Here is a 26,264-nt window from a genome sequence, read left to right as displayed (position 1 = left end):
ATTACTGTGTAACAATTATAATCATATTTAACATTAATACTGATCATTTAATTTAATTTAATGCTTTAATCTTATGGGGGTTGTTATGTTTTCAGGTTAAAGATGTGCAATGTACATTAAACCATTGGGTGTTTGACCATATTCAGTTCTAAACATGAATATATGAGTGTGTGAATGAGTGAAGGAGCGAGTGAGAGGGTGAATCTGCGTTTTAAATCACTTCCATGGGGTGCTTCACGTCTAACAAAGGCTTTTGTTTGAAAAGTATGAAGGCACCTTGGTGTAGAGTCAGGGACAAGAGACGCAGGGCAGCGTTATTCAATAATGTTTATTTAATAAAGAGTTCCTAAGATTCAAAGAAACAAACAAATGCCTTTAGGAAGGAAGTGGATTTATTTTGAATTATGGCGACTGATTCTTGCTGTAATAGGGCTTTAGAAAACTTAATGAAGACGTATTTCAGTGTTGACGTATGGCACACTGACCCTCGTTATTCACTCGTTTTCTCTCCTCCACAAACCTTCCTCCATTCAACTTTCATTCCCCACCTCCCTCCACTCTGGCTTTGTAGCTTTGTTTGGTGATGTCCTCCCTGAGGTCTGTTTACTTCTGTCTACAACAACACAACAACTCACAGTCACAGCTCCTGGGAAAGGAGAGAGAGAGAGAGAGAGAGAGAGAGAGTGAGAGAGTGAAAGAGAGAGAGTGAGAGAAAGTGAAAGAGAGTGAGAGTGAAAGAGAGAGAGTGAGAGAAAGAGAGAGAGACAGAGAGAGAGTGTGAGAGGGAAAGAAAGAGAGTGAGAGAAAGAGAGAGACAGAGACAGAGAGTGAGAGAAAGAGAGAGAGAGTGTGAGAGAGAAAGAAAGAGAGAGAGTGAGAGAAAGAGAGAGACAGAGAGTGAGAGAAAGAGAGTGAGAAAGAGCGAGAGAGAGTGTGAGAGAGAAAGAAAGAGAGAGAGTGAAAGAGAGACAGAGAAAGAGAGAGAGACAGAGTGTGAGAGAGAAAGAAAGAGAGAGAGAGTGAAAGAGAGAGTGAGAGTGAAAGAGAGAGAGTGAGAGAAAGAGAGAGAGACAGAGAGAGAGTGTGAGAGGGAAAGAAAGAGAGAGTGAGAGAAAGAGAGAGACAGAGAGTGAGAGAAAGAGAGAGAGAGTGTGAGAGAGAAAGAAAGAGAGAGAGAGTGAGAGAAAGAGAGAGACAGAGAGTGAGAGAAAGAGAGTGAGAAAGAGAGAGAGAGAGTGTGAGAGAGAGAAAGAAAGAGAGAGAGAGTGAAAGAGAGACAGAGAAAGAGAGAGTGAGAAAGAGAGAGAGACAGAGAGTGTGAGAGAGAAAGAAAGAGAGAGAGTGAAAGAGAGAGTGAGAGAAAGAGAGAGAGAGAAAGAAAGAGAGAGAGAGAGAATCCTCTCACAAGAATCCTCTGCCACTATCACCCTAACAATCTATGACACAACATAATAATCCCAAGAGGTAAAACACACACACCCTTCTACACATGCCCAGTGCCGAGTGCTGATCTCAGGAGTCTAAAGCCATGTGTCACTGAGTTGTGAAGCAGCAGAGCTTTGTTCTCTCATGTGATGAAAGTCCGTCCAATTCCTTTGAGATGAACTGAATTGGGGTTTAAGATCAAGATCTAATCCTCCAACATCAGCGCTGGTCCTCACTGATGTTCTCGTGGCTGAATGCAATCGAATCCTCACAGGAATGCACAGCTTTTCCAGAAGAGTAGGAGTTATCACTGCAGCAACACCCTGCACGTGCTGCATGAGGAGAAGTCCATACGCCACTGAGAGAGTGGATTGAGAAGCTGTCATTTGGGGACCTCTGTGTACGACCAGGACGCATGTTTTCAGCAGTTGGCAGCGGAGTGTGCAGATGTTAATGTTGACTGCGAGTATTCAGCTGTGTTTTGCTCCATATCCTAGAATTCCTGTGAGATAACAACTGCTTCCATCAAAACAAATATTCCCAGGAGGCGCGGGGGGACAGTTTTCCACAGGCCACTGTAGTAGCATTCAAACAAGTTCTCTTTGTGCTGATAATAAACACTACACACTGTCCAAAATGTACAGAAATGTTTCACCAATGGAACGGGGCCCTCAGGAGCAGCTGCATGACCCAGAGGTTGCCATGTTTGAAGCTAAGTGCAGGTCAGGAAGGGTATAATCATGAACAGCACCTGCTCTCTCTTCACATCAAACCGTAACAGCACTGTTAGAAAACATCTTGGAAAGATAGCAGGGGCAGTTAGTGCCACAACAGGAGGTGCCCTTGATGTCAGAAGGGCAGGTGTCTGAAAACCTTTGGCTGTACAGTGTATGTCAATAATGTTGGCATTGTGTTACAATCAGAAGTAGCTAGAGGCTCCACTATCTGTTCCTGAAAAAACTGGGACAGTTTAGAAGAGGATTTTCCAAAGCCTTTCCAAATCAGTGAGAGCTTTAACTAAAATAGAGAGAGAGAGAGAGGGAGAGAGAGAGAGAGAGAAAGAGGGAGAGAGAGAGAGAGAGAAAGAGGGAGAGAGAGAGAGAGGGGAGAGGGAGAGGGAGAGAGAGAGAGAGAGAGAGAGAGAGAGAGAGAGAGAGATGCTGAGGTACACCCCCTACTGGGATATAAATCTATTAGTGCTATTGACAGATTGGAATTCATCATATTAATTACAGACTTATTTTATTTACGCATTTGTGTATTTTATTTGTGTTTATCTGAGGTTTACGTAATCGAGAGAGAGAGAGAGTGTCTGTGTGTGTGTGTGAGACAGAGTGAGAAACAGACAGGGAGACAGAACAAGAGAGAAAGTGTGTGTGTGTGTGTCTGTGTGTGTGTGTGTGTGTGTGTGTGCAGTGTTGCGAAACTGATCTCTCTCTGTGTGGACAGTGCTTAGGGATTACTGAATCTTGCCTTTTGGGTATTAATGGCTCAGAGCAAATCAACAAATGAGTGTGTGTGTGTGTGTGTGTTGGCATGTGTGCACTGCTGCCTTTCCTAGATCATTCATCTGCACAGCTGTGAGACGTGAAATCCTAAGATGGGGTCATTGTGTATGGAGATCTCTAACCTTGTTCTGTTATCAGCTGTGTGTGTTTGGCTCCAGACATACATACACACACACACACACACACACACACACACACACATACACAGTGCCAGCACTTTTGGCCCAGACTCATCTACAAGAGGCACGCTGACACAATGCAAATCCCACCGCTCCAAACATTTGCCAAACAACATGACGTTCCACAGAGGTAAACAAATAAGCTGCAGATGGGTGACTGTGTCCTGAAGACAGAGGCCACACAGACTAGAAGCCTACTTTACACTCAGTTACTATTAGAGTCAATTACATCGGAATGCTGATGAAAAACACATTGTTATATAACAGCATTTATCAACATTTTGAAATAAAATTGGCTTTCAAACAAGAACATACTACGGGGTTTGTTTTAATGTTTGTATTCCACCACCCAGTATTTTTGTAATATGATAAGTGTTATCCTTAAAGGGGAAGTTCGCCTATTTTATATTTATTTTTTTTTTATTTTTGCCTATTACTTAACACTTATTGAATGACACCTAGTCAATCAATCGAAAGAAACATTTCTTAAAGCTTATTAGAATACACCAACCCGCTTCATTGCCATTGAATTACATTCAGTTGGAAATTTCATATTACACACCCACCCCTTGGCAGAAGCTGACCTTAATGTTCATGAAAAGGCATTTGTGAAGGCTAAAGCACCCGTTTGTTTAAACTGCCATTGCTTGAATCTATCTGCTCAGTCGGTGTGTCCAACACAACGCACCTCGTGTTGCAGTGATATAACCAGCTGCTGGAACCAAAACAGCATTTTCAGTTATGCAGTTTCCTTTTTTGAAACCTGGAATTAAATACGGGAATAGTTTTTCCCACCTCTAGTGCCCTGAAACTACAAACCAGACAGACGAGAAAAGATCAAATACAAACAGAAAAACACTGACCACTGCAAAGACAAGTAGGTATTAGTTTATGGTTCATTCATTCATTCATTCTCTGTAACCCTTATCCAGTTCAGGGTCGCGGTGGGTCTAGAGCCTACCTGGAATCATTGGGCGCAAGGTGGGAATACACCCTGGAGGGGGCACCAATCCTTCACAGGGCAACACAGACACACACACATTCACACACTTTTGAGTCGCCAATCCACCTACTAACGTGTGTTTTTGGACTGTGGGAGGAAACCGGAGCACCCGGAGGAAACCCACACAGACACAGAACACACCACACTCCTCACAGACAGTCACCTGGAGGAAACCCACGCAGACACAGGGAGAACACACCACACTCCTCACAGACAGTCACCCGGAGCTGGAATCGAACCCACAACCTCCAGGCACCTGGAGCTGTGTGACTGCGACACTAACCTGCTGCGCCACCGTGCCGCCCTTAGTTTTTGGTTTCATGTCTTTAAAAAGATATTTTTAGAAAATTGATAGCCATGACTCTATTAGCGTAAATACAGTAATAAACGTATCATGTTATAATTTGTTTTGCCAAACTTCCCTTTTAACTGTGAAAAATGCATATTTCTACTTTTTTTTGTGTCATGTTTTCCTGTAATAACCCATACACATGTTTATCAGATGTGAAATGACTTTATGAAAAAGAAAAAAAATTACATTTGAGAAAACTGAACCACGTCCGTTAAAAATCTGAATGGAAATAAACACGTTTCTAAGCTATAAAAAAGCTATCTCACTGATATATTCAGGAGCAAAGGCATAAATGGATAAGGCGGCAATGCTAATTTGTTAGCTGCCGTAGCTGCTCTTGCTGGATACTAAAATTACAGGAATTACATTGAATGGTGTCTGCAGAGCAGCATTTATAAAAATAACAATTCTGATATTCCTACAGCAAACTATAAAGATTTGACGTTTTAACGTGACAGTACTTTAACCCGTCTTTAAAGATTCCTGTGCCAGTCAACATGTCATTTTTTTTCTGAAAGGATTTGGACCTGAAAATCTTTGTCTTAATCCACAGACTCAGCACATATGTATGTGACCAGATCCCCAGCACAGTCCACTAAGCTTAAAGCTAAAGACTTGACAATGAGGTAAGACAAGTCATAAGCATATACTGCATTTGTGTGTGTTGTGTGTGTGCGTGTGAGCGTGAGCGTGTTGGACTCAACAGTTAGATAATATGAAGTTAATGTCAAGCCTTCACTGTCATTTCTTGTGTACCATACTGCAGCTATAGTGCACTGACTTACTTCCAAGATAAATTTGAATGCCCTTATTGGGTCCTGACCATTGACAAAAAGTGTGAGAGTGCTATCAGTCTTTCCTCTAGTTCCGGCCGTCCCCTAATTCTGGCCACTGCCGTATATGCTGCAATTCCGCTCTCTCTCTTCGCCAATCGCATTGGGTAAAACAATAAAACATAAGTTCAAGCCTTAGTAGGGCATTTAAACATCAGTCTTGCAAGAAATCACACATCTAAACAATATTTAAGTGTCTCTAACAGTGTTGTAAATCTGTGTGTGCAAAACTGCATGTGGAACACAACACATTTCCATTTCGCGACAGATATTTCCCTCAGTGTGAAAGTTAGCTTCCTTTTCTCTGAGGGGAAAATCTACCACCATTGTAATCCTTACATGTAGAGTACGGATACCAACACAGGACAAACGTAATCTCATTGTGAACCTCTCAAAACCACTGAATGTGGTAGAAACCGTCTCGTTTGTCTCTCACAAGCAGGGAGAAGCCTCTCGCTGCAGCCTGTAGGAAGGCGGAGTTGGACATCCAACCCCGCCCACATCCAACCCCGCCCTCTCACCACGTCAGAAGCCACACCCGTGGCCTAGTGATTTTCTATGTCCCAAATGGTGCTCTAGTCACTATATACCACACTATTTTAAGGTAGTGTCCGAAATTGTTCCCTACCCTCGTGAATTCGAACACAGCTCACGCTCGCGCCCTAAAAACTCTCAAACAGAACGTTTTTACGGAAAAAGTAACAGCGCACGTTATGTCGGTGAGTAAAAACATTTAGTTTGTAAGTATAATTACAAAGCTCGTTGTTGTCAGTGTTTTTGCTAGATACACGAACACGTTATAAATACGTTATTTCAGTATGTACTAGTAGGGTCATAGATAAATACACGAATATTCAACTGCGGCACGAGTGTTGTGTGATTGATTTAGCCAAATAAGTAACAGAGTTACTGATATTTAATTACACAAAGAAAAAACTTGAGACAAGACTAACAAGACTTTTGACTTAAAGAAAAGCTCACAAATGTAGTTACAATGAACATGAATATCACAGATAAACTGTAATCTCCTTTTATGTTTTATTGTTTTATTTTTTTCAGCATCCAGCCCACGTTCAGGCCACTTTTGACCCTTCAATGTTCAATGTTCTCAGCTGTATCTATGGGATGTTTCAGTATGAACTCTACATGGCCCTTGATTGGCCTTTTGACTTCAGTCAGGTGATTACTTCAGATTAGGACTTTTTTGAGGATACATTTCCAGTAAGGCTTTAAACTGCATTCTAAACTTTGTCATTTGTCTGTTAGAGTGACACCCCACAGCTCCGTAGGTGGTGGTGCCGGTTACTGTCACCTGCAAGGTATATACACCTGTTACTGAAACAAAAATATTTACATACACATGCAGCTTTCTCTCAGACACATTGTACATTGTACTGTGATGTTTTACATTTTGGAGAGACCACTTGTTAAAGTCGTTGTATTGAGTTATTTAAATTGGTTTTGTTTGATTGGTTTATTGCAAACAACGTAATGTTTGTAAATGTAGCTGATAAACCTAATTTTCTATTATCTTACATCATTGATATTCCAGCTGTATTTTAGAACGGTGAGCTCTAATGTACAAGGAAAGGCCAGTAAACAGAAGAAGGGAAAGACTGAGGAGCGTTCAGGGTCTGATGGTTTATTTGAATTTATAAGGACACATGTCAGTGTGTAACTAGTGTGACTTAAAGCAGTTATTTATAGCATCTGATGAGCTCAAATTAGACATGGTCCATTGTTAAATAGTATTTATATTAATTTCAGTCTGGATTTCACCTTGTTTTTTTCTGTTAACAGTAAAGGAGACAGAATGTTTACCGTCTCCATTGAGCAGGTGTTTATTATGTGTCTGTTCTTGAAGCTGAACTGGGCATTTCAACTTTCATTTTGCTTAATGTGCAATAGACTTCACAAATGAGAAAACTGGGGTTTGTTTTAATAAATAAATTGGAATGTAGGTTCTGTGGTAAATTTACATTTAGCTTTTTTGTTTTACTAAATTTAAATACACTGTAAAACAATATCTGCACTCTTCTATAATGTCTTCAACAGATGCCCCTCACGGTCCTGGAGCAGATTCTATTAGAGGTCGTCCTGGAAGAGGGGGACCAAGCTTTTTTAAAGCTCTCACTGGTGTGTCGCCTCTTCCAGGACACTGTTGAAAGACAGTCATTCCGGGCCCAAGCACATTTTCAGTGGTTTGACAGTGAGTATAAAGTGCATTATTGTGTTTCAGTAAACTTTATTTTAAGATGTTTGTATTCCTTATAAGAAGAGGTGGTAATCTCTATTAATTCTCAAATTCGACACGTACAGCTGTTGTGACTTGGAAACTCTACAGCACTGAATACAAACAACAGTTTCACACAGTGTATGGACTGGAGCGCTGCCTGTGCTGTAGAGAGACGTATAAAGACTGTTTACTGGGTTTGTGTACAGCGTATGAAGTTTGAGAATTGTTTCTTTTGCCAGTGGTTGCAAAAAAGTTGACAAATAAATGTTTTATGATCAGAAGATTTTGTTGGAATTTTGCAGTCAAAAGCAGTGCTGCTGGCTTTGATAATAATAATAATAATATAATAATAATAATAATAAAATAAATACATTTTAATTATACAGCATTTTTCAAGGCCTCAAAGCATTGTGCATGCGTTACGATACAGAGTACAAAGAACATCAAAAGACAGACAAGATAAGGAAGTAAAATAAGAGAACATATTAAAAGTATGCTTCTGTTTATTATTTGTTGTCCACAGGCTGCTTTGGGCATGGGAGACGTGGGGAACTTGTGGGGTATCACAGCAAGGACATGCATCCTGGGTTCTGCAGCCCATTCTGCCAACAAGTTTATGAAGATTTGTGTGTGTGTGTGTGTGTGTGTATATATAGATATATATAAAAAATGTTGTAAAGACTTGAAAATAAAAAAATAAAACTACTGTGCCAGTTTTTCCTTGTCTTTAATACAGACTGCACACCCGTGACTTAACCACATTTTAGAGTTCTACATGCCACTGCCAATAAGGATATTCTATTTGACTATATTTCAAGCAACCGCGACTGTAGGGAGTTGTGAATGGAGTGCTAAGTTGTGTAATGTGTTTCTCTTTCTTCTTATTGAAACCAATCCTGCACGACTGGACATCTGAACATGTATTATATATTTTATTGCAGCATTTTATTCACTTGGACATATGGAATATTGTCATTAGCATCATCATCTCTTTAGTTTTTACTTTTATTTCACAGCCTGGATAATTACCCTTAGACATCTCTAACCACTCACAGGCAGTAATTATTAATCATTATGAAATAAGTGGTACCTCTAATATTTGTGAATACTTATTTGTCTGAACCTCTAAACACAGACGTTTAAATACATATGAAAATGGTATAAGCTTCTAATAAATTGTATGCAGACAAACAGCATCACCTGTGGAAATCTGTGTGTTCTTAAAATGAGAAGATGTTCATGACCAGGCAGAGATACTTATATTTTCAAGGCACTGTACACTTATTAGCACTGGATTTTATTATTGTTTTGCAGTCAGCTGTGCACTACATACACTACATAACAATCCATCATGTCATAGTTGGCATATCATCACCACTCGTTGTGGCCGAGAATAACCATTACGAATAATAAAATTAACGATTTTTGGGACAAGATATTAACTGAATGGAGAACAGTATTGTAATGAATCCTGAACGATATCCTCCGTTCACCCTACCATTCACAATAATAGTCTGCCAACCACTGACAACAACGACAAAAGTTAAATCAGATCAGGTATAAATCAGGTAATCTTTTTAACAGATGCCCTCAGCGGAAAAACAAAAAAGCACCTGAACAGTGTAATAATTAATAAAAGACGTATGTGCGTATTTAATGTGCTACTCAGTGTCGCTAAACATGTCTGCGTTCAAGTGCCACACAGTGCTTATTGAACACGTCAGAATTAGAAGGCGTGGCTGGATGTGGGCGGAGTTGGATGTGGGAGGAGTTGGATGTCCAACCCCGCCTTCCTACAGGCTGCAGCGAGACATACTTGCAAGCAGGGGAGGTGGCCGAAGTTAGGGGACGCTAGTAATTTCAACAGTATTGGCACCTACTTAAACAAAAGCGTTTTTATCTAAAAACATATCTTCTTTCAAAGTCAAGCAAGTCTTGGACATTAATCTACACACATTTGACTCCTGAAAAATTTTGATTTGAGTGAGTAAAGTACTATTTATTTACAGTTAGCTAAGATTTACAAAATTGTAATTAAAGTGGCCGGAAGTTGGGGTAATTACGCTAACATAATATGAGAAGCAACCGGTGGACTAGAGTCTTCCATTGTGGAACTACAAAGTGCACCTGTGTGGTCAGTGGAGAGAATAAAATGGACAGTGAACACAGAAACAAGGAGTTAAGGCCTCTGTCTACTTCTAAAATCAATAAAACAGAATTTGGTGAAGTGAGCTCAAACTTCAGCATACGACTCAATAATGGTTCTGTGGAGGTTATGACTTTCTATGAATAGATTAAAAAAGACATTATCAATAAGGAGCGCGTTTGACATTCCTCATAAATAAACTTGATAATATGGACAGTTCATTCCAAATAAAGTGACCAGTTAAATTATTAACATGTATATTTATATAATTAACGCAGTACATGATGAATATGGTTGTGTTTGGAGAGAAACAAAGTGAATACATTTGAACTGAGATATAAATAAAGCTAAGCCTCTGTAAACAGGGCTGTAAATGGATCTGAGGGGAAATCTCGCGATGAACCGCGGGATGATCCTGCAGAGGGCGACAGAGCTGTGTTTATGTTGAGCTGCGGTTTGAGCGGTTCTGAGCTCTTTCCTTCTGTCTTTCCCTCTACTCTACTCTACTCTTCGCCATGTCCTCCGAAGGAAAGCTGTCGTCTGTAGATTTTGAAATATTCGGCGATGTTCAGGGTAGGTGGGCTTCAGACCGTAGCTGCAGCTCTCAGACCCCGCCTCTAAAAATAGAGCCGGAGCTGGTCCCTATTTATCAGAGGTGGACACTGACTGCAGGCGTAATTCAAAATGGTAAACGGTAGAAACGGTTTTAACAGCTGCTGTGCGTCTCTGCTCTTTAAAGTTGGTGGGAAACGTATGCTCCAATCTCATATGTAAAAAACAAAAACAAAATCAGGATGTCAGTTAGTCAGGGGTTCATATGTCATAAACCCATGCAGCCAATCATGTCAGTTTCCAGGGTGAGGCAGGGAAATTACACATACTGAATGAAGTGCACCTAATCTAGATTTTAGCACATTGTTATTTTATTTACTTGTATGCCTACAAATATCTGGTTTACTAAGGAAATTCTTTAAACTGATTTTCAAATAACACCAGCTTCTTGTTATAATTATTATTCCACCTTAAATAGTGCTCTATTTACAGTATATTTCCATCCATCCATCCATTATCTGTAACCGCTTATCCAGTTCAGGGTCACCGTGGGTCCAGAGCCTACCTGGAATCATTGGGCGCAAGGCGGGAACACACCCTGGAGGAGGCACCAGTCCTTTACAGGGCAACACACACACTCACACCTACGGACACTTTTGAGTCGCCAATCCACCTACAAACGTGTTTTTGGGCTGTGGGAGGAACCCGGAGCACCCGGAGGAAACCCACGCAGACACAGGGAGAACACACCACACTCCTCACAGACAGTCACCCGGAGGAAACCTACGCAGACACAGGGAGAACACACCACACTCCTCACAGACAGTCACCCGGAGGAAACCCACGCAGACACAGGGAGAACACACCACACTCCTCACAGTCACCCGGAGGAAACCCACGCAGACACAGAGAGAACACACCACACTCCTCACAGACAGTCACCCGGAGGAAACCCACACAGACACAGGGAGATCACACCACACTCCTCACAGACAGTCACCCGGAGGAAACCCACGCAGACACAGGGAGAACACACCACACTCCTCACAGACAGTCACCCGGAGGAAACCCACGCAGACACAGGGAGAACACACCACAATCCTCACAGACAGTCACCCGGAGGAAACCCACGCAGACACAGGGAGAACACACCACACTCCTCACAGACAGTCACCCGGAGGAAACCCACGCAGACACAGGGAGAACACACCACACTCCTCACAGACAGTCACCCGGAGCGGGAATCAAACCCACAACCTCCAGGTCCTTGGAGCTGTGTGAATGCAACACTACCTGCTGCACCACTGTGCCGCCCTAACAGTATATTTAATATATTACTATGAGAATAATAGCAGTTACTACATGTTTCATTTCTACATATTCTAGGTTTATTAATATAAGTGTTAAACCTCTATAAACTTACAGTTTATTGTCTGTATATTTTCATGCATACAAGTTAATCACAATTTTTTCCACATTTCAGGTGTGTGCTTCAGAATGGTAAGATACTGTTAATGTTATAAATACAGAGCTATACTAGTTTATCATTACATTATTGATAGATATATTTCACACAGCTTTACCTTCAGAACAACATGTCAAAGTAGTAATGATCTGTGTGCAGTACACTGAGGATCAGGGGAAGAAACTGGGGGTTAACGGCTGGGTGAAGAACACCAGACAGGGCACTGTGATTGGACAAGTGCAGGGCCCTCGGGACAAGGTCGATGAGATGTGAGTACACACTTTCTCTTACAATACATCCCTAGCTTGGGTGCAAGGCAGGAACACACCCTGGACAGGGCACCAGTCCATCACAGAGCATCACACTCAGTCACTCACTCACTCACTCACTCACTCACTCACTCACACCTATGGGCAATTTCAAAAGCTTTTCCAGACATCTACAGATATCATTAAAACTTAATATTAGATGTAGGTTGTGTTCCCATTAGCTTCATACTCCCTATGAAGTCCACTATAAAGGTCATGAAATTAAGGCTTCTACAAATGTTGTGCATTATATATCGGATAGTATATCATTTACATACATTTATAAAGTATTGTAGATGATGCCTTGTGTAATATTTAGTCTGTCATTTGGTATAGAAGTCATTATTTCATGACCTATGTATTTCATGTCATAGTTGATCTATGTAGGCAGTGGATGACCATTTAAAAGCTAAATTTAATCACAAGTCTCAGACACATTAATGTCCCATACCCATGCAGTGCTCTTTTTAGCCAGCAGAGGGAAGTAAAGGCTAGGATGTGTCCTATGGAAAACTCTAGAAACAATGATTCTCTCTCTCTTACTCTCTCTCTCTCTCTCTCTCTTACTCTCTCTCTCTTTCTCTCTCTATCTCTCTCTTACTCTCTCTCTCTTTCTCTCTCTATCTCTCTCTTACTCTCTCTCTCTTTCTCTGTCTTTCTCTCTCTCTCAGTAAATCTCGACTGGACTAAAGCTCTCTCTCTCTCTTACTCTTTCTCTCTCTCTTTCTCTGTCTTTCTCTCTCTTTCTCTCTCTCTCTGTCTTTCTCTCTCTTTCTCTCTCTCTCTCTCTGTCTTTCTCTCTCTTTCTCTCTCTCTCAGTAAATCTCGACTGGACTAAAGCTCTCTCTCTCTCTCTTTCTCTGTCTTTCTCTCTCTCTCTTTCTCTCTCTCTCTCTCTCTTTCTCTCTTTCTCTCATTCTCTCTCTTTCTCTGTCTTTCTCTTTCTCTCTCTCTCTCAGTAAATCTCGACTGGACTAAAGCACTCTCTCTCTCTCTCAGTAAATCTCGACTGGACTAAAGCACTCTCTCTCTCTCTCTCTCTCTCTCTCTCTCAGTAAACCTCGACTGGACTAAAGCACTCTCTCTCTCTCTCTCTCTCTCTCTCTCTCTCTCTCTCTCTCTCTCTCTCTCAGTAAATCTCGACTGGACTAAAGCACTCTCTCTCTCTCTCTCTCTCTCTCTCTCTCTCTCTCTCTCTCTCTCTCTCTCTCTCTCTCTCTCAGTAAACCTCGACTGGACTAAAGCATGTTATTAACTAAACACCAACAGGGACTACATTTGACTCTTCCTCAGTTCCATACCATTGCTGATAGAATTCATTTTTCAGAAATGGTTTATTCAGAGATGCCAATGTTACAGTGAATAAAGCTTAGATTTATGGAAATATAACTCTTAAGGTAGTTCCAATTATTGTTAGCCATATTAGCGTATGTGGCTGAGCTTCTCCTTTATCTGAGTAGAAATACGTGGCCCCTGCTCTCTCAGGCAGATATAATTTGTTTTGACACAAATAGGTTCAGCAGGAGTTAAGCAGAATTGCTCATGACCCGTCCCAGCAGTTTGTACTGTCCAAGGCAAAGTGGTTATCCTCGCCTGGGCTGTATTGTTTGTTTGTGATGTGTGTGTGTGTCTGTGTGTGTGTGTGTGGGTGGGTCCTATTCTGCAGTCCCAAATGCAAGGCAGGACCACGAGAGTTGATGTCATGATGAGGGGCGGCTCACAGGGGCAGAGAGAATATGACATCACAGCTCTCAACCAAGACCCAAATGTGAACCAGGCGAGAGAGAGAGAGAGAGAGAGAGATGGAAAGAAAGAGACAGTGAAGGTGAGGTAATATAGAGAGACAGAGAAAGGAGAGTGAGAGAGACAGAGAGAGAGGAATCCACCCATTTCCAGATGGATGGAATCGCCTTTCGCTTGGACTGATTTCATCTCTAACAGCAGTGCGTGTATGTGTGTGTGTGTGTGTGTGAGAGAGAGAGAGAGAGAGAGAGAGAGAGAGAGAGAGAGATACTGAGTGGGAGAAAAAGGTATTGGTTCATATCAAAATGTTTGTACATGATAGTGTTTTAAAAAATCCACGCTTTGGAATGTATTCCCTGCACCTGCAAATATATATATTTTTGCTGTTATTTTTGTGAAAGCACTACAAACAGTAGGTTAACAATTTTTACAAATATATCTGGCCATTTTACCTCATCTGGGTATTTTTATGCAATAAGTATACCACCATCCAAAAGTTTGGTGTCAGTATTTCAAAAACCCACACAGACACAGAGAGAACACACCAACTCCTCACAGACAGTCGCCCGGAGGAAACTCACACAGACACAGAGAGAACACACCACACTCCTCACAGACAGTCACCCGGAGGAAACCCACACAGACACAGAGAGAACACACCACACTCCTCACAGACAGTCACCCGGAGGAAACCCACACAGACACAGAGAGAACACACCACACTCCTCACAGACAGTCACCCGGAGGAAACCCACACAGACACAGAGAGAACACACCAACTCCTCACAGACAGTCACCCGGAGGAGACCCACGCAGACACAGAGAGAACACACCAACTCCTCACAGACAGTCACCCGGAGGAAACCCACACAGACACAGAGAGAACACACCAACTCCTCACAGACAGTCACCCGGAGGAGACCTATGCAGACACAGAGAGAACACACCAACTCCTCACAGACAGTCACCTGGAGGAAACCCACGCAGACACAGGGAGAACACACCACACTCCTCACAGACAGTCACCCGGAGGAAACCCACACAGACACAGAGAGAACACACCACACTCCTCACAGACAGTAACCCGGAGGAAACCCACACAGACACAGAGAGAACACACCACACTCCTCACAGACAGTCACCCGGAGGAAACCCACACAGACACAGAGAGAACACACCAACTCCTCAAAGACAGTCACCCGGAGGAGACCCACGCAGACACAGAGAGAACACACCAACTCCTCACAGACAGTCACCCGGAGGAAACCCACACAGACACAGAGAGAACACACCAACTCCTCACAGACAGTCACCCGGAGGAGACCCACGCAGACACAGAGAGAACACACCAACTCCTCACAGACAGTCACCTGGAGGAAACCCACGCAGACACAGGGAGAACACACCACACTCCTCACAGACAGTCACCCAGAGGAAACCCACGCAGACACAGAGAAAACACACCACACTCCTCACAGACAGTCACCCAGAGGAAACCCACGCAGACACAGAGAGAACACACCACACTCCTCACAGACAGTCACCCAGAGGAAACCCACGCAGACACAGAGAGAACACACCACACTCCTCACAGACAGTCACCCGGAGGAAACCCACACAGACACAGAGAGAACACACCAACTCCTCAAAGACAGTCACCCGGAGGAGACCCACGCAGACACAGAGAGAACACACCAACTCCTCACAGACAGTCACCCGGAGGAAACCCACACAGACACAGAGAGAACACACCAACTCCTCACAGACAGTCACCCGGAGGAGACCCACGCAGACACAGAGAGAACACACCAACTCCTCACAGACAGTCACCTGGAGGAAACCCACGCAGACACAGGGAGAACACACCACACTCCTCACAGACAGTCACCCAGAGGAAACCCACGCAGACACAGAGAAAACACACCACACTCCTCACAGACAGTCACCCAGAGGAAACCCACGCAGACACAGAGAGAACACACCACACTCCTCACAGACAGTCACCCAGAGGAAACCCACGCAGACACAGGGAGAACACACCACACTCCTCACAGACAGTCACCTGGAGGAAACCCACGCAGACACAGGGAGAACACACCACACTCCTCACAGACAGTCACCTGGAGGAAACCCACGCAGACACAGGGAGAACACACCACACTCCTCACAGACAGTCACCCGGAGGAAACCCACGCAGACACAGAGAGAACACACCACACTCCTCACAGACAGTCACCCGGAGGAAACCCACGCAGACACAGGGAGAACACACCACACTCCTCACAGACAGTCACCCGGAGGAAACCCACGCAGACACAGGGAGAACACACCACACTCCTCACAGACAGTCACCCGGAGGAAACCCACGCAGACACAGGGAGAACACACCACACTCCTCACAGACAGTCACCCGGAGGAAACCCACGCAGACACAGGGAGAACACACCACACTCCTCACAGACAGTCACCCGGAGGAAACCCACGCAGACACAGGGAGAACACACCACACTCCTCACAGACAGTCACCCGGAGGAAACCCACGCAGACACAGGGAGAACACACCACACTCCTCACAGACAGTCACCCGGAGGAAACCCACGCAGACACAGGGAGAACACACCACACTCCTCACAGACAGTCACCCGGAGGAAACCCACGCAGACACAGGGAGAACACACCACACTCCTCACAGACAGTCACCCGGAGGAAACCCACGCAGACACAGGGAGAACACACCACACTCCTCACAGACAGTCACCTGGAGCAGGAATCAAACCCACAACCTGATTAATTTCCTAAATTCCGTTCTAAACAGGTTTTAATCTTTGGCAACGCCCTCGGTTCAGTTTGAACATGTGTTTGTGTGAATGACTTCTAGACATGAGGCCTCAGTGGTGTGCGTGAGCTCGCCTAGATACAGAGGCAAGCGGCTGGGTTATCACTGCGGTGGAAAGCTTTTCTTCATCATCCTCCTCCTCCTCCCGCCTCTTCTTGGTTCCGGCTCATGTAGTGAAGATGCGATGGAACAGAAATGTGTTTGCTCATTAAATATTTAAACAGACAGAGATGGGTGGATGGGAAACCTCTGCGCCCCCACCCCCTCCCACATTACCTTCCGCTCTTCACGTCCCTGTCATCTATCACATTTTATTCTGTTTTCTCCTGCTTCTTTACTTAGTTTTTTTGCGGAAGGAACCACAGTAGTGTATGATATCTGAAACACTGCAGAGTGGTTCTACTGTGCTGTGTCTGGCTTTTTACATTCCCATAGAAATCCACTGGAATCATTTTCCGAAATCCAGGTTTAGAAGTTGTTTGCAGAGGAATCCATTCTGAGGAAAAACAACAGCTGCTTTATTTAATTTGCTAATGTTCTTTTGTTTTGTCTGATATTAGATTATTTCAGCTCTGAAGCAAGAATTGAGATCTCCTCCAGTCACTGATTGCTTTTGTCTGAATTCACTAAGATCTTTATTTGAATCCTGTAGAAATGCTGGTCATCTTTTTCCAAAGGCTGCTTCTGTCTGCTCTCAATATTTAAAACCTCTTCTTATTTTTTCATTTCTACATTTATTTACTGTGTAGGTGTCCTTTGTTTGGCGCCGAGGAGAGCGTGACTGTCCTACATCCCTTTGTGTGGGATGTTTATGTGTGAGAGAGAGAGAAGTGATGAGAGCAGTGGTCCCAAAGGTCTCTTCTCTGACAACATGCCCCACACCCATTTTAGAGGCACGAGGGTGGAGCTGTCCTTAAACTGGTTCAGCCATAAATCAGACTTACACAGTTTCTGCCATTGCACCAGTTGATTTTGATTGGCCCGGACATACTTGCTATTTATGGTGTATGCCTTATGCTAATTGCTAATTTAGGTAAAATGAAATGGCATATCTAAATCATAACTGCTGCATATTCAATGGGATGCTTTGGAACAGCTGCACATGACTCTACCGTCGTAACGCCCAATGCCAAGTGTTGGCTACAGAGACATTAAAATCTGTGGAACGGTTCTGGAGCTTCTTTCACTACTTTTGAGATACATTTGAGCAGCATTTGTGATCCAGAGCTCATCATTCATCACCAGTACCTAACCTCATTAATGTTCTTATGGCTAAATGCCTTCAAATGCTCACCGAAATGTTCCACCTCATGGGAAAAAAGGTATAATTGTGCTGAAATGGTTGTTATTTTGGAGCCACTAATTATGGAATTTAAATTATATTTGATTTCACTGAACGTATACTGAGTATACTAGTTATTTTCACTACTGTTCTATTACAGTTAAAGTATGTTTTTTGAGCAGCCTAAACGTACTTTAAACACGTATTAAATGCATCTAAACTGTTAATAAAATATAAAAAATCTACAGGGTGGGCCATTTATATGGATACACCTTTAAAAAATGGGAATGGTTGGTGATATTAACTTCCTGTTTGTGGCACATTAGTATATGGGAGGGGGGAAACTTTTCAAGATGGGTGGTGACTATGGCGGCCATTTTAAAGTCAGCCATTTTGGATCCAACTTTTGTTTTTTCAATGGGAAGAGGGTCATGTGACACATCAAACGTATTGGGAATTTCACAAGAAAAACAATGGTTCCTCAATGGTTTTAATGTAACTTTATTCTTTCAAGAGTTATTTACACGTTTCTAACCACATATAAAATGTGTTCAAAGTGGATTGGTCGTCGTGGGCCAGTGGAATGGCCCCCAAGGTCTCCCGATCTGACTCCCTTAGACTTTATCTCTGGGGTCATCTGAAGGCAATTGTCTATGCTGTGAAGATACGAGATGTGCAGCACCTGAAACTACGGATACTAGAAGCCTGTGCTAGCATTTCTCCTGCGGTGTTGCTATCCGTGTGTGAAGAGTGAGAGAAGAGGGTTGCATTGACAATCCAACACAATGGGCAGCACTTTGAACACATTTTATAAGTGGTCAGAGACTTGTAAATAACTCATGAACGAATAAAGTTCCGTTAAAACCAAGCAAACCATTGTTTTTCTTGTGAAATTCCCAATACGTTTGATGTGTCACATGACTATTCCCATGGAAAAAACAAAAGTTGGATCCAAAATGTCTGACTTCAAAATGGCCGCCATGGTCACCACCCATCTTGAAAAGTTTCCCCCCCTCCCATATACTAATATGCTACAAACAGGAACCATTCCCATTTTATTAAAGAGTATCCATATAAACGCCCCACCCTGTATAATACAAACAGACCATCTTTAAAATAAATTATGTTAGGACAATATGATGTATACTACACTGTAAATGTATTTAAAAATGTACTAGAAGAGTGACAAAATGACCTATGACTAGTATACTCAGTATATTAAGTGTTAAATTACAGTAAATTGGTGGTTCCAAAAAACAACCTAAGTATGCCATCACAGTTTAAGTATAATTTTTTTTCACATGTGTAAAGCCTTATAACCTGTTGCTGCAGCAAAAGGAGCCCAAACTCCTTGCTGATACCCTTCATTTTATAAGAAATTTTTCATGAATTGTTGTCAACAATCTTTTGGCTGTAAAGTGAAGCTATAAGCTTTGACTTGTTTGCTGCATTAGCATTGTAGCTCTGGTGCCAAATTAAAGAACTTCAGACACGGAAAATGTTTCAAATAATTGACTATATTTCAAATAAGGATTATAGAAATATATAATATAAATATCCAAACACTCACTTTAGCTATACAAGCAGCGCTAGCATGTATTTCACTAATGCTAATGCACCATGAGGCACGCTGGTCTTTCCAAACAAACAGTTAATTATCCCAGTGACAAGCCAAGGCCAGACCAAGTTCAGCCCCAGTGTTCACACTGTTTTAAGTATCAGCTGGCCAACGTCCACTTGTGTTTTCAACATGTGACTGACCGAACCTTCGTCGCTGATTGCTAACCCGTATGGTTTTGCGGATAATCTCCCAGCTGGAGGAAATTCCTTCCTTTCGATGCACTTCAATGTTATCAGACTTCCTCAACAGCGGGGCAAGGGCGAGACACTTTTCCTTTAGAACACAATGAGTCCTACACATAGCAGTGTGTGTTTGTGTGGGAGAGAAACACCGAGAGACTACTAGGAAAAGAGGAAGAGTCACTGACAGCGTGAGCGTGGAAAGTCCTTTTGTAGTTTGTATTTAAAGCTTTGTGAATGAGTTCTATGAAAACACTGAGCGGCTGTGAAAAGTTCAGCTGAGGGTGAGAGATGGTAGGGGTAACTGAATATCATGATATTTGATGTTTTCACAGTTATATTTATGATTTGCTAAGAAATAATGATAGTCCAAATCGGCATTAAAGGTTGTGAAAAATTGAATAGTAATATGTGTAATAAATCTTTGCAAAAACAAAGGCATAAAACATGGATATGTTCTATAAGACATTGATAGTGTCACGCCCTTGTTCTGTCGTGTCTGTTTTCCCTGCCATGTGCTCTCTTAGCACATGGCTCTGTTTGTTATTGTCCGTGTCTCCGCCCTCGTCCTCGGCAGTCTCGTTGGTGATCCGTCCCCCTCGTTATCTGTTCCAGGTGTGTCTTGTCTGTGTCAGGTATTTAAGTTCCCTTGTGTCACTCCCGTTTGGTCAGTCATTTGTATTGTTTCGTTTCATTCCCCCAAGTCATGTTGGTCCTCTTCCATTGTTGCTGTGTCGTGTTACTCAGTCTGGTCTGTCTGTCTCTGTCTTTTCCTAGGTCACGTTATTAAGTCTGTCTGTCGTGTTTGCTCTAGCCCTCTGTGTTTAGTTTCGGATTTAGCTCTGTGTTTATGTTTAGCTTTAGCTATCTGTGTTCGTTTAGCTTTCTAGGTTAAATTCTCTGTTAAATATTTCTGTTTAGTTCTCCGTTTTAGGATTAGTCTGTCTGTCTGCTGTTTCTCGTTTAGTCTCCAAGGTTATGTTGCTACCCAGTCTGTCAGTCTGTCTGTCTCCGGCGTTCACCTTAGTATTGTTTCGTTCCATAGTCTGGTTATCTCTCGAGTATGTCTGTCCTGTTTACCCTGTTTTGCCCCCGTGTCCAGTTGAGTCTGCTTAGCTCCCTGTGTGTTGTCTTTCTGTTAAAATCTCTGTGTTTGTTATATTTCGTAAATAAAATACTGTGTTTTAGCAAGTGTGTCCGCCTCCGTCTGTCTGCCATCTGTGATTCCTGTCAAATTAGCTACTTGTAACTGTGAGGTTTGTGCAGATACTATGATTTAAAAGCCTACCAGTACTTGTTAAATTAATGCTGGGAAAGATATTTTTGATGCTGGAATATACAACCCGGTCTCACACTCACTCGTGATATAGTCACATATTTAGGTGACTACAGTTCGTGACATAGTCGCATATTTACAACATTTTATGCGACAATACCATGATCATAAGTGAATGGGTAATTACCATAGAAACACTATGCGACAGTAACATGTAAACTCCTCCTCATTACAGGCGTCATCACTCATAACATAGACAAAGGCATAATGCGAATTACACGTCATAGGTTCTTATTCCAACAAAGGCATAAAGTATTTTATTATAATATTTCTCCTGAGCGATGTTTATTATTGGTGTCCTACTTTAGCTTTAACGCTAACGAGAACATTTCTTTCACTTAACGTTATTTTGACTAATTTTCAAAAGGTTAATACTGAAAAGGACATTTCTCTAGCCGTTATTTACTTCGATATTTTAGCAAATAATCAATTAGTAACGTTATAGAGGGTGACCACACGTCCTCTTTTACCCAGACATGTCCTCTTTTTTAGACTTAAAAAAATGTCTGGGCGGAATTTCACAAAAGTCCGGGATTTTGTTTTTCTAGAGCTTACATAGAACTTCGAGAAGTTTCGTTCACAAACTAGTCCCGCCCTCCTCTACTCTTCCGATTGGTTTGCTTGAGTGAGAAGGGGGCGTGGTGAAGTAGCCTAAAATCTTCTGATTGGACGGTCTGACTGTAGAGCTACCGTTATTGGTCGATAACCTTCTCTGTAAACATTTAATTGGTCAGTCTGCACGTCAGTAGTCCTTGTTTACGTCAGGCAAAGCTCATGTACCTACCCTCATCTCGAGCAGCTATGCCGAAACGTAAATGTAAATTCTCGAGTGAATTAAAAAATAAATTCTAATGTTTTGTGTAGCAAATAAAGGTGTAAAGGACCCCCCGGAGGCGTGTACTCTTTTTCACCATCTCAGATCTGGTCACCCTAGATTATATTTTCCGTAAATAAAATTAAGACAGTGGTATTAATGGATGGTAATGATGTCTTAATGAGGAAGAGTTGTCGTGTTACTGTCACTGGTTTTTATAGTAATTATTCATTTATGATCGTGATATTGTCGCATAAAATGTCGTAAATATGCGCCTATGTCACGAACTGCAGTCTCCTAAATATGTGACTGTATCACGAGTGAGTGTGAGACCGGGTTGGAGTATATCTGCAAGGACTTGATGGCATGAGAGTTTTAGTGAGGTCAGGTTCTGATCAGCTCTGGATCACAAACTCCACTCCATGACCTTAAAGTAGCTGAATTCACCAATCATAGGGGATGTCTACAGACTCATGTACATATAACGCATCACGATAATGGGTTCTAAGTTCAGCTCTGAGCTCAGCCATACGTCCTGCTTTCTGTTTTCACCACTCGCTTCCGTCTGCCGTTCCCCAACAATCACAAATGAAATAACAAACCATCCCTGTGTGAAAGACAAACTGCTGCTCATATGTTCTTTTCCCGGGGTTGGGTTTCCCCTTCCAAGTAGACCTCGCCCAATCACTGATTTGTATCGATGATGTAACAGAGTTCAAATCGAAAGCTAACAGCTGGGTTTGGGCCTGTGATCTTGAGCATTTTTTGCATAACCCTGGACACAACACAGCTCTCTTACTCATCACACCCACACACCCACAGCCACAAAACACATGCTTTTCTGATTACATTATGTGGCCAAACACATGTGGACACCTGCACATCCATGTTTCTTTAAGTGTGATCATATAAACAAGCTTATCATTGGACATACTCCCAGTTACTCTCCAAACCGTGTTGTGTCCCTCTGTTTGAGCGCGAGCCCTCTTCCTGATCAGGTGAGTGAATCAGAGGCAACCAAGCACACACACACACAGAGCCAATAAGAGCCTGCCTCTATGGCTTACCACACAGGATAATGCATTTAGAGATCCTCAGAGGAATAACTGCATGAGCAACTCTGCCTGTCCATGCCCACTATGAGAGAGAGAGAGAGAGAGAGAGAGAGGGAGGGAGGGAGAGAGAGAGAGAGAGAGAATTGCTTTCATGTGTAATCTGATTTCTTCGACTCCAGTGATGCGTTAGTTTGCCTTGTGTGTTTGCATTGATAAATGGGAAGGACTATGGCCTTTGCTCAGCTTATGATAGAGATTCAATAACTTTCCTAGCATTGTCAATAACGTCTAAATAGAGTAATGTACAGAGCAATTCCAGCATTCATTCTATGTGATCCACAGTAGCACCTCTGCAGTATAGTACACAAAGAGCTGTTGACACCCTGCATAATGAGGGAATTCAACCACTTTAAAGTATATATAAATATTCCCTTGTGCACTCTCAGCTCATCCTACGGAAAGCCCATGTTCAGCGCTAGGCCTTAGCTAAAGGGGTATGAACCCACATAGCACTGGGTTTCTTTAGGAGCAGGTGTGGTTTCTGTGATCTAGAACTAGTCATCCGACATGACTTCACTAATGTTTTTACTCTCTCTCTCTCTTTCTCTTACTCTCTCTCTCTCTCTCTCTCTTTCTCTCTCTCTCTCTCTCTTACTCTCTCTCTCTTACTTCCTCTTTCTCTCTCTCTCTTACTTTTTCTTTCTCTCTCCCTCTTTCTCTCTCTTTCTTTCTCTCTCTCACTCTCTGTCTCTCTCTTTCTCTCTCTCTCTTACTCTTTCTCTCTCTCTCTCTCATTCTCTGTCTCTCTCTCTCTTACTCTCTCTATCTTTCCCTTACTCTTTCTCTCTCTCTCTCTCTCTCTCTCTCTTACTCTTTCTCTCTCTCTCTCTCTCTCTCTCTCTCTCTCTGTATAGGAAACATTGGCTGAGATACGTGGGCAGTCCCAGCTCTCGTATTGACCGCGCTGAATTCTCCAACGAGAGGGACATTCCAAAGCTGGAGATTCGTGGATTTGGGACTCGCTACTGAGCTCCTTACCGTTTTAGTCCTTGGCCATAAAGAAGTACCTCTCTTTCTCTCTCTCTCTCTTTTTCTCTATCTCTCTCTCTCTCTCGCTCTCTCTCTCTCTCTCTCTTTCTTAGTCCTTATACCTGCTGACCCAGCATCATACGGCCTCTGATTAGGTACGTCCAAGGCCGTGCAACCAGTTTAACCCGAGCAAACGCCTTCAATATGTATTGTATTTTCTCTTATATTTTCTATATTTACAACATGCACCGCCTTAATCCCTAATTCAGCTAAAATCATAACTACATCTCTTTGTTATTATTTTCATGCAGAGAATTTCCAGTCGTTTTTATTATTTACTGAATTCATTTTGAAGCCAAACCTGGGCATGACAGGGTTAACGTGTGTACAGATTAATATAAGTATTTACAAAAAAGAATTATTTTTTTACTCATTGTATAGAAATTGTGACATTAAACGGAACCAAAGCCAACGTCACAGGAAAGACTCGTTTATAATTTCCCCAGCTGTCAGTTCCCACCCTTCAATAAATCTCTGTGTTGAATCTAACATTCAGAAGAAGTCTGTTTTCATTACAGCACAGACATTACACCGCTGGGGCCACGCGAGGAGAAGAAGAGCGTAGAGGGGAATACTGAGAGTTTACAGAGAATAGGACGGGGCCAGATGAGATATGAACACTCGTCTTTTCCTTTCAGCTTCATCCGATTACAGAGCAGAGGATTGTTTTCCAGTAAAGCATGTGACTAATGCTGATGCTTATAGCGCACACTATCATAGAATAATAATAACGTCATTGTAACCATTCTTATTATTATTATTATTACAGTTAAAGGTTGGTTATAAGCAGTGATTATTTAAATTCAAAGTACAACAGAGGCCAAGAACACCAGGCATGCGTTAGATGTGTTTTCTGAAATATGTGCCATCCTCTTATGTAAAAAATCAACCAATCAGAGGCCTTCCTTGCTCTGTTACCATGGCGTCTGTGACCCGCCCCCATGGCAGTCTCTGAGAGGGTCTGGCTGTTGCTTGCACTGCTTATATTAAGTGCTGCATCTTTACAGAGCTCTGTCTATCTTTAAATCTACACACACAGTGTTTGAGTCCACATGGACTCTCCTCAGCCTTCCCCTGGGGGAGTCACCCTCACTGCGTGTGCACCATATCCACAGCAACAGACACATACAGTCTTCTCAAGGCCTCTTTTTTTCCCCCAGCATGCTTGGCGGCAGTAAATCTGCATGCCCGCTGGCAGGGCACTCACAATCCTCTTATCTGACAGTGGCCAGATTAGATCAGAAGCTTAGGGTGGGGCTACGAACCAGCACGGCCTTAAAAATGACATTTTCTGCTGACCCAGGACCAGCCTTTGTCTTCAGAAGCCCTTTCTGAGACACAGCAAGTGAAGAGAGAGGTCTGTTCTCGGATCAGAGTACAAAAACTTTCCAGCGGACCGTGCCTGAGTTCCGGATGTAATATAAAACACCAAAGCCCAGGACCCCCACTGGAATGTGCTTTGCTCTTTGTGTTCAGCCTCTAACCGTCGTCCAAATTCACTGTGTCATCACTGAGTCCATTAGCCGCCCAGTGCCCTTCACGTTCCTCTCTTCTTTCGTCTGTAAGGCACTGGTGTTGGAAATAACTGTTTTAGTTTATAGTTGTGAAACTACATCAATCCTCATGCCACTACTTTTTCATTAGTTGCAGTTGTGGCTTGTTTTGAATTCATCCATTGTGATGTCATAAAGGTAAAGCCATTCATTCATTCACTCATTCAATCGCTGTAACTGCTTCATCCAGTTCACAGTGGGTCCAGAGCCTACCTGGAAGCTCAGAAATATCCCAGACCAGTGTTGTAATATCTACAGGTTCAACACTGAACTTTCTGGTGCATTGCAGCACTGTAATCATTCCTCTGTAATTTATCCTAGAGGTTGGATGATGGGATCAGGGTGTTCTGCAGGACCCAGGCCTGTTTTCATTAGTGTGTTTAAAGTTGTCCGGCTTCGTCTAATCCCCAGAAAGATAACACTTCCTCCACTCTCTGCTCTTATCTAATCCACTCTTCCCCCAGAACGCTGCACCTTTCTGTCACTTGACTTGCTGATTAGGTGAAAATGTGCATGACTGAAGCATGGTGTCTTTTTATAGCAGATCGAAGCCTTCCCTGTGTTGTTTCTACTCAGATCCTAATGAGCTCTAATCACGTTACATGTCAACTTGGAAAAAACAGGAGTGTAAATCAAAACTAAACAGGCAGGAGGCTGCGAGAAAACACAGGAAATTGGTCTGTTTTCAAATTTCCAATAACCCTCCTCAACGAGGCTGAATTCATTTCCAGGACGTTTTACCCGGTGAC

General features: G+C 42.6%; 1 protein-coding gene across 6 annotated transcripts in view; it reads left to right on the top strand.

Annotated features, from left to right (window-relative positions):
* acyp2 (acylphosphatase 2, muscle type) overlaps positions 1 to 24,433 on the top strand; it is a 41,489-nt gene extending 17,056 nt beyond the window's left edge. For 3 of the 6 annotated variants that reach the window (XM_066648322.1, XM_066648321.1, XM_066648320.1), the window contains exons 2-5: positions 5,021 to 5,093; positions 11,718 to 11,734; positions 11,859 to 11,968; positions 23,788 to 24,433. In XM_066648322.1, coding sequence (XP_066504419.1) covers positions 11,732 to 11,734; positions 11,859 to 11,968; positions 23,788 to 23,902 — 228 coding nt within the window. In that variant the 5' untranslated portion in view covers positions 5,021 to 5,093; positions 11,718 to 11,731 and the 3' untranslated portion in view covers positions 23,903 to 24,433. Of the gene's footprint in view, positions 1 to 5,020; positions 5,094 to 9,409; positions 9,520 to 10,073; positions 10,256 to 11,717; positions 11,735 to 11,858; positions 11,969 to 23,787 lie in introns of those variants that run through there. The other 3 variants (XR_010795787.1, XM_066648323.1, XM_066648319.1) reach the window with 3 other exon arrangements.
* The last annotated feature ends 1,831 nt before the right edge of the window (positions 24,434 to 26,264 follow it).

This window comes from Hoplias malabaricus, chromosome 16 (genome assembly GCF_029633855.1).
Source record: "Hoplias malabaricus isolate fHopMal1 chromosome 16, fHopMal1.hap1, whole genome shotgun sequence".
NCBI lineage: Eukaryota > Metazoa > Chordata > Actinopteri > Characiformes > Erythrinidae > Hoplias > Hoplias malabaricus.
The sequence above is the reverse complement of the archived record's forward strand: the minus strand, read 5'-3'. Positions and strand labels throughout refer to the sequence as shown.